The 9280-nt window shown below is 46.9% G+C and overlaps 3 protein-coding genes across 3 annotated transcripts in view; 2 read left to right on the forward strand and 1 right to left on the reverse strand.

The window, feature by feature from the left end:
- Positions 1-2331, forward strand: part of LOC106805850 (PP2C-like domain-containing protein CG9801) — a 32568-nt gene extending 30237 nt beyond the window's left edge. The window contains exon 5 of the mRNA XM_014807621.1: positions 2266-2331. Within this exon, the coding sequence (XP_014663107.1) occupies positions 2266-2331 (66 nt within the window). The remainder of the gene's footprint in view (positions 1-2265) is intronic.
- A 2114-nt stretch (positions 2332-4445) lies between these two features.
- Positions 4446-7340, forward strand: LOC106805857 (protein transport protein SEC31-like). The gene is made up of 2 exons (XM_014807630.1): positions 4446-4510; positions 4586-7340. The coding sequence occupies exon 2, from the start codon at positions 4724-4726 to the stop codon at positions 5108-5110; it is 387 nt and encodes a 128-aa protein (XP_014663116.1). The 5' UTR covers positions 4446-4510; positions 4586-4723; the 3' UTR covers positions 5111-7340.
- LOC106805856 (NTF2-related export protein 2-like) lies at positions 7304-8931 on the reverse strand (the record flags this gene model as incomplete). Its single annotated transcript, XM_014807629.1, is given in 3 exon segments — positions 7304-7828; positions 8100-8244; positions 8845-8931. Coding segments are annotated over 3 exon segments (405 nt in total), but the record flags the coding sequence as incomplete, so codon positions are not given.
- Between the last annotated feature and the right edge of the window lie 349 nt (positions 8932-9280).

Genomic DNA, 9280 nt, shown 5'->3' on the forward strand with positions numbered 1-9280 from the left:
AAAGAGAGTGTTCGTATATCCGAACGTACGTCTGACACTACTTGATAGGTAGGATTAGGATTAGGTTAGGGTTCGGGTTAGGGTTAGGTGAGAATGCGTAGCGACTCCTAAGACTGCGTAACGAGGTACGGTCCGGAATATTAGAATAGTACCGAGGGACGTTCGCGGTAACCGACCGTACGCCAGGGTACGTTCCTCAGTACCCGGGGATCAAGAGCGCCTCTCAGCGTACTAAAACATAATACTGGAACAGATATAAAAAAAAATGCACTGAACGGAAGTTTAGGGTAAGGTTAATAATTGGGTCCTCCCGCGCAAAATACCTCTCATGGCAATAGTATACGAGCCATCCCCCTCGACCCAGCACGACCCAGTAATCTCAACAATGCAAGGATCACATGTACACCCGTACATGTTAGAGTAAGGTACGATAACAGGATTAATTTCAAATTTGTAAGTCCATCCAGGTAGAAAAAGATAAAATTGGATAATTATAAAAAAGAAAGACAATTTGTTATCGACTGGATCTGCTCGTATTTCTTATTAATACATGATGCAGAGTTAGAAGTATATCAGTGCTCTAAATATTTGAAGTGTAATTTAATATTTACAATCGTTCTATTCCAATAATTCAAGACACTCAAAACAACAGATTACATCAGTGAATTATTATTAATGCCAGATTGAAAAATAGCTATTTCATAATATGTACTGAAGTATATAGCAATTTTGTAGAATGTTTTATTAGTTAACATACCATTAATATATATTTAGATACTTATAATCTAGTTCCAAACATCAGCTTTGCTACATTCCTTTTTGAAATTTAACAAATGACCTTTAAATCATTTCCAGGGCTCATACATTTCAAAATTATTAATGGGGAGACTCCCAGCACCGCCCGCATGTCGATACATAGTTTCTGCAGTGGCACTTTTTGGAAGGCCCACTACGGTCCTGCAATACTCGGTCCTAGTTTACGAATCTATAGGTCTTATAATGCCTAAGTAGGTGTGTAAAGTTGCAAAACTTAAGAGCAACTATAGGTCTATAAAGGCTCTAAGGTTTGTAGTAGGTGTTGTCCAAAAACTAATAGAGACACCTATAGAAATGTAGTAGCCTATAACACAAGAGCTGAAGCAGACCGATCCCCCGCCGGCGGCACTATATGTCCTATAACCTATAAGGTGTAAGTTTCAAAACACTATATGAGCAGCTCTTTATAGAAGCTCTATAGGTCTCTAAGCATAACTCCTATAGGAACCCTATTAGTTATTTTAGCTTCATATGAATCATAGTCAGATCAGCTTGAGTAGAATCGCATGTATCGTCCGTCCTGCCGCGCTGGCGTCTGCCGGGTGCCGCAACGAGTGTGGGCACAAATCTTTAACTCCGCGTGCAGACGTACGGTCACGAGATTCGGCACATCTTTTCGGGGGGGATCGTCAAGAACGAAGTTGGGATTCGAAGCGGTGGGTCAAATGTCAAAGGTCAAGAGGCGTAAAAGATAGAAGGGAACATTCACTCCTTAACTTAAGGTATAGGAGAAAATGCAGAATGCGGCACAAATCTAAAACGGCTCGTCGCTTAGGCTCGTGATATCGGTGTAGAGGCATCATCGGTAGGACAAAGCATCACTGTGGCCGAAATTGGAGTCAAGTCAATGGGGCAACAGCAGATTTTTAGACATTTTCCTGAGGACACTGTGTTGAACCTGACGCGATTGAAACAACTTTTTGTATTCAGCGGGGACCTTACCATTTTTATGGCTTATGTAATTGAAAAGGACCAATTGAAATTGCTTTCCACTGACCGTGCGAAAGAGTAAGTGTCGATAAACTTTTGACCCTCACGAGAGGGTTCAACATGGATTTGTTGACTGTTAAAGCATAGGAGTGAAACTGCTTTGGCTATTAGAGGCCCCTCCCGCCAGGGGCACGCGCGCCTCCCCCCCGCCCTTACCCCCACCCTCCCCCACCCGCCCTCCCCCTGCCCTTACCCCCACCCTCCCCTACCCTTTCAATCTGGATTCGTGGTCGTGTCCTAACAATGATGTATGTTACTGGCAACTGCGTGCTGCGATTCGTGCGCCTTAACAAATGTGGTTACTACGATAGATCCTGAAATTTTAGGTTTATATCGCAGAAACAACCTCAAGAATGAGCCGTGCAGACGCTTCTCGGCTCTTCTTTAAGAGGTCATTTCCATTGTGTGTCACACTCGAACAATGACTTCATTGAGTGCTTGCGTTGTTGTTCGTTCCAGGAGTGTGTTCCTGCTGCTGTGAAAGTCGGAGCTTCGACCTCGGCACAAGCGCGGCGATCATCGTAGCGGGCAGTTGGTCTTGGGCGGCTTTCCTGAACGCTCTGCCATCGCGTTCGGCTGTCCGCAATACGCGACTGCTAGACAAGTACGGCTTCTTGCGGACGAACGTTCGGCGACAGCTACGCTTGACGTCTACAACCGCATAGTCGCAGGACGCATTCGAGGTCACCGAAGGTGAGCGAAGGTCGGCAGAGGTGCGGGGGTGGGTTGTGGAGGCAGGGATTGTGGCGTGGCGTGGAGAAGAAGGGATCGAAGTCCACTGAAGGTGCGTGTGTGGGGGAATACGATTATTATTATTATAGGTGGTAATAATCATAATGTTAATTAAACTATATATATGATTATAATAATATTAATGATACTAATAATATTAGTTATACAGAATATTATACATACTAGATATTATACTGTATACTGATTAGATTTTAATTATACTGGTATCATTAGCTCTTGATATGAAATTGATAGGAGGGTCCTATGGGTCTACAAGAGGAGCCCTGGTCATTCGAGGGTGTGTTGTGGGTGGTCTGGTGGAGAGTGATGGGTTAATACGAAAGATGAGGTCCAGTCAATCTCGAAGGCTCGTATCGGGGGTTGGTGTAAGAATACGTGTTAAAAAGGAGAGAAGGGGACGGGCTGTCGTGGGAATATATACTTCATCACGCAACTAGATGATGTATTAATTGTTAATACGATGACTATTATTAGCAGAATGTTGTATTGTTTGTGTAATACCTCAACCACGAGCTACTAGAGCTCTCTCTCTTCGCCGGACTCGACGCACTTTTACGACTGTGCCTCGCTGCCTAGCCGCCGATAAGTACTATCCATGCGCTCACAGAACTGCCTTTTATGTACTCCTGCGTTCGCTTTCGTTCTGCCTGAGTCACGCTGGTGACGTTAGCAATCCTCGGGCGATGACTCTTGCAATACGCTCCGATCGCGACGCTCGACGTAACCTCGACGCGTGACCCTCCGCAGTTTCGGCCATCGACCTCAGCAGCGACTGCGGATGCGCTGCGCACACCCCGGTGGCGCCCTCGTCCCGGTCGACGGCCCTCAACCGCGCGACCGCTGCACTCAACATCGACATGCTCGAATGACCTGTGCCGGTCGCCGGGATATCTCGTCTTCCTCGCCAGCCGACTGGCATCACCGACAACATTCGACCCGTCGTTCGACACCACATGCCGTCGCACGCGAGCGACAGGCTGAACAGCATCCGGCCGGCCGCGCAAGACGTTTCGGCCGGCCGCATGGGCTGCTGCTGAATGATGGACGCGCTTCTCGAGCGGGCACGTGCGAGTCGGCCTGCGCCGATGGAGGGGCGTCGTGCGCAGAGTTTGAGGCGATGCGCGAAGTGCCCGTCGCTCGCGCAGAGCTGTGCGCGCGATCTCACGCAGGCACGTGGCTCCAAGCTGACGGACAGGCTAGCGGCCGCAAGGGTGCCCGGAGAACGCACGGGCACGTACAGCGGCGAGGCGGAGCTGTCGCCTACGCGAGTCGCGCGCGCCGGGTGACCGCCCGGCTGCTGCGAGCGATAGCTCGCGGATGCGGAAAAGGCTCGACTAACGCTCATCGTCGCCTTCGAGTGGACAGCGGCTGCGCGCAGCCCGCTGTACAGGCGGGCGCCGGGGTCACTGAAGCGAACCATCAAGGCCGCGCGCAGAGCCATGCCTGAACGGCGAGATCGCCGCATATCGAGATGGACACGCGGCTCGACAGAATGGCGAGCTTCTCCTTGGACACAGAACGACGCGCTAATTAGCGACGCCTTCCCGCGCCCGAGCTCTTCGCAGCTCGATGCTGCCTCGCACTACCAGAGTGCCTCCCGTTGACGCGCTGCTCATCACTGAAGCAGGTAGCTCCCCCTACGGGCGCCATGCTTGCCTGACAGGTACTGCTCCTGATGCGTTCTCTCCTCGAAGCAGGTTAGCCTCCCCTGATCGGTGCTCTCCTGACAGGGTATGTCCTCTCGCTCGATCCGCGCATCGCACTACACGAGGTAGTTCCCCCTTGGATGCGTGCCTGCATACTTGACAGAGGTAGCTTCCCCGAATGCGTGCTGCACGCAACAGAGGTAAGCGCTCCTCGATGCGTGCTCTCGACTACGAAGAGGCTAAGCTCCCCTGATGCGCGCTCCACTACAGAGGTAGTCTCCCCTGATGCGTGCTCCACTACAGAGGTAGCCTCCCCCGATGCGTTGCTCGGCCACATACAGAGGTAGCTCTCCGCCGATCGGCGCATCCACTACAATCAGGTAGCCTCCCCCGACACGTGCTCTCCTGAACAGGTAGCCTCCCCCGACACGTGCTCTCCTGAACAGGTAGCCTCCCCCGACACATGCTCTGTGTCAGATCTCACGTCGCAGCAGTCGTCTGCGGATGACAGCACACGGATGCCATCGGACGCCGACGTCGTAAACGACGCTGCCTCCTCAACGGCCGCCCCGCAGGCTAACGGCGATGCGACGGCGCCCCCTGGCAGCAGCCCTCCGCCGATCACCTGCCCGGCGGACTCCGTCGAACAGCCGGACACGACGCAAGCACCACCTGGCGGGTCGGCGTCGCCTGCAGCGGTCATGCAGGTGTCGCTGAACGGGTCGACCGACGTGCCGCTGACGGCGTCGTTCGTCATGCAGGCGCCCCCTGGCGGCTCCAGCGGCGCTCGACCGAGTCTCAGCGTGAATTCGTTTGCGAGCGTGAATAGCAGCAGCTTTGTGTCGCCGGCGTCGGACGGCTGGGAGTTTGTGGACGACGATCCGCCGCTCGGCGTACCTGTATGACCCGTGGCGCGTCCTGCTGGTGTGTCTCTATGACCCGTGGCACCCCCTGCTGGTATATCTGCATGACCCGTGGCGCCTCCTGCCGGTATATCTGCATGACCCGTAGCGCCACCTGCTGGTATATCTGCATGACCCGTGGCGCCACCTGCCAGTATATCTGCATGACCTGTGGCGCCCCCTGCTGGTGTACTTGCAGAAACCTTGACGTCTCCTACTGATATAGCTTCATGACCCGTGACACCTTCTGCTTGTATATATACCTGTATGATGGGCAGCAGCTACCAGCATACCGGTATGTGACATGTTGGGCTCCTTGCTTCTAGCTCTGCGGCGCACAGCTAGTTGTGCCTTGGTACCTTCATGTGGTTTCTTGGTACCTAGTCACAGAACAAAAGTGTGATTGGTCTACCAGGGGAAATTACCATAGTGTGCTACTACCCTCTGGCATTATATGGTGCTGTGAAGATGGTCACTGTGAAACGTGCTGCCTATTGTCAGAGGGAATGCTGGGATCAGATGGAAGAGGGAAGGTGCTAGTCATCGCAATCAGTAGTGGTTTATTAATCAACACATTAGTATGTAAAGTATATCGCTGGCAAGTACTATGTGCGTGTGTGTGCGTGTGTGTGCGTGTGTGTGTGTGTGTGTGTGTGTGCCCAAGTGTGCGTGCGTGCGTGTGTGTGCCCGTGTGTGCGTGCGTGCGTGCGTGTGTGTATACAGTACTTACATATTCACAGGGTGTTATCTTTTATTCATCATCTCTAGGTGGCATTGCTGAGGCATTGTTCCAGTCTTGCTGCACATAATGTAACAGGTTACTTGATGTCTTGCCCCTTGGTCATTTCTCTTTTACCAAGTTCTTCTGTGATCAATATTGAAAATCAAAACCAACAGGGTTCAGTATATTTGCACGACATTATTAATTGTGAAAACACCAGCAGTGGTGTGGCAATGAAAGATGAAAATAATTTTCTATTTGTCATTCTTTGCAGTCTTCGTGCATAATTTGTACAGCATGCCATTTTCGATCTATATTTAGTGAATGTTTGTTTTCTAGGAAAGTAGCCAAGGTTCTTAGGGGCTTTGCTTCTTCATTATTGTGATATATTCTGTGTGGCACAGCGTTTTGTAATATAGGTCAGCGATATACAAGTAATGAGTAACACCCAAGAAGAACCAGTGAGGAGGGATTCCAATTTTAACTTTAATCCATCAGAATTGGAGGTTCAGCCTATTTTAGATCACCGTGTACATGCATATAGCAGTGTAGATTAGCAGCTCTTTGCATGTAGCGAAATTTACAGCACACAAAAACGTAGTTAGTAATTCCAGATCTGTTGCGTAGTTGTTAGTTTGATGCTTTGGCATGAAAACCATTTGGCAAGAGAATTATAGATGTTGATCAGCATTGTGTACAGGATGAAGTACATACCAATGTCAGACTGTTGTCCTACATTTTTGACGATGTTAGATATGAAACTTCTAAATACGTATTTTTATGCGTACTACAACACGCATTGACGTTTGTGTACGTGTACTTATCTGCCTTGTTTATGCCCACCCAGTCTAGAAGGCAAAGAAATGCCACGCACAGACGAAAGTAAATGAGACCCTATTTGTTAGCCACTTGGCTATGCCAGTAGTTTGCACTGGATGATTTCAGGAGAAAACCTGGAATTGACCTTGCACAATAGCACTTGTGTAAATTGTGAGATGTCTGTGATAATTGTTTTAGATTTTTTTTTATGCTACTGTAAGGAGAGGATTAATTTTATCCAGTCTACTAATTGCAGTGTTATTCTGTGAGATTACGATGCACAGAAAATGGAGGCCTTTTACATTCTGTAATCATTGTATTGTAAGTATTGGATCTCTCGATGGCAGTGTAACATGCTACTTGTAAATACTTGGATTTACCTCCATCCAATAGTGGCATTCTCAACAATTATATAAACTATGTAAAATGGTATTTAAACTTGACTGCAAGAATGAAATAACATTGAGCACAGATTCGGCACATTCAGAAGATGTGCTTTCGGTTGCTTCACAGCTTGGGTGTATGTACATAGTTTTGTTGTTGGATACAGTGATTTGTTTTGCAAGCAGGTAGGCTATTTTTGTTTTTAATCATAGTGCTTTGAAATTGAAGGTTACAAATATACAACTATTGTATTTATTATACTGACAAAGAAATGATTGTGAATAAAAATGTTATTATATTGACAGAAAATGCAATCACTTGACTTTTTGCATGCCTGCTTAATATTTCTTATAAAAATATAGCTATATGACAAATGCACACACATATATATAACATCAATTTCACCAGCAATGATGACAATTGACAACACCAATGCATTATTACGACTATATCATAGTCAGGTATATATAATAGTAGGAGAGCATCTCACACAAATTGCTATTGCTCTCGCCATGTTTCTCGGTGACCACCGCGATACTGACGGAAAATTTCGAAATAGGACCGCTCTCTTGTGCGGAACATCCTGCAGGCTTCTGCGATCAAAACTATTTTCTGGCGTCAAGGTTACGACGTTCGAAGTGGCTCCTGGAACCGGAACCAGTCGGTTACCACCTTCCACACTGTGCCCTGGGCGGTGAGCATAAAGTTCTGTTGAAACGTTGCAGTCTTGACCCGCTCATACTTCACTACACCACTGACTACGACAAGGATCGTCGATTGCCCGTTCACGGCCTCATCTGAAAAGACAAGGGAAATTGATGCGTTTATGCAGTCTAATCATGAATGAGTGTTAGTAGAGTTACTATTGTTAGTGGTATTCACTTTCAATACGTGAACGCTCACACTCGTTTTGCAATTTAAAACTTCCCGTATGTTACATAAATAATCCCCTCTCTGCAACTGCTTATAGAGGCAATTCTTGCTAGCAATTGTCCGAACTTCCTGCTAGCTCGAAAATTCCAAAAATTTACACGGTACTCTTGAATGTATCTAAATAAGGTAACATACCAAGAATAGGCTGGCAGTCTAGAGACTCTAACGTTGTCTCTGTTGTCGGAAACTGCTCAAAGTACTTCATGATGTCATTAGAGCCACTCACGTGGTTGCCATTCCATATAAGGGTTGCATTATCCATATACAACTTGTGTAGCAACTGCCAAAAATATGTAGGTCTACATTAAAACCATATAATAAAGAGTGCTATTATATGTCAATCACTCATATTTGTAATAATTAGCACCGTAAGAACTTTGATCTTTCAACATTCGAGTGAATAAATATAAGTATTTAAATATGAAAATTGTAAGAGAATATGCAACACTGAACACGTGCTGGGTAGTTTGTTACATAATGCACATAACCTACATAATAAACTATGCCACCTGCATTTTGTGCATAGGTGTGAAATTATTGTGTATAAATATGAAGTTGATACATTTTTAAACCCACTAATTTACTCTAATATTATACCCCTGCCAGTTCTGCAGGAAATTGAGTTTGTTGGCAGTTGACATGTGGCTTAGTTTATTAGGTAGATTATGTGCATGACCACAGGATCTTGGAGGCTCAAGTTTCAAGAAGAGTATAAGACCACGCTTCGCTCTTATACTCTTCTTGAAACTTGAGCCTCCAAGGGCCTGTGGCATGACGTAACACACCATCCCACATGCTTTGCTGGCACATGCCTGCCGTGACATAGCCGTTTACTTCTCGCGAAAATTCCATACTTGAAAGCATGTTAATTGAAACTTACATAACGTTTCTTATCGAAACACTCATAATAGTACTTGGAAAACTCTTCTCCTGCTGTTGCTGCTTGGTCGATTTTTAATTGTATATCCTACAACAAAACCAATCGGTATATTAATTATCAAGAGCTAATAATACATAGTGTATAACAGGAAAACAGGAAAATAGTGCCATTTTACAGCAAAATTATTCCATTTTAAATGCAAGTCTAGGACAAGTTCATAGTAATGCAGTATAGCTGATAGGGTCTATGTCCCCCAGGGTACTGCCGGAACGTACCCTGGGTACCACAGGCACTTGAAGCATATCAACTGTAAGCGCATGGGCACCGCCATTGCCGTACACTAAAAAATACTATATAACAGTACAAGGTGCGACAAGCCGGGCGCCAGGCGAATTCGCTCGGACGCTCGCTTGATTACATCACGATTACATACAGA

Source organism: Priapulus caudatus, unplaced genomic scaffold (genome assembly GCF_000485595.1).
Source record: "Priapulus caudatus unplaced genomic scaffold, Priapulus_caudatus-5.0.1 Scaffold130, whole genome shotgun sequence".
Taxonomy (NCBI): Eukaryota; Metazoa; Priapulida; class Priapulimorpha; order Priapulimorphida; family Priapulidae; genus Priapulus; species Priapulus caudatus.

Excerpts from the sequence above, each read along its gene's own strand:
- LOC106805857 (XM_014807630.1), top strand. The coding sequence starts at position 4,724 with ATGCCATCGGACGCCGACGTCGTAAACGACGCTGCCTCCTCAACGGCC.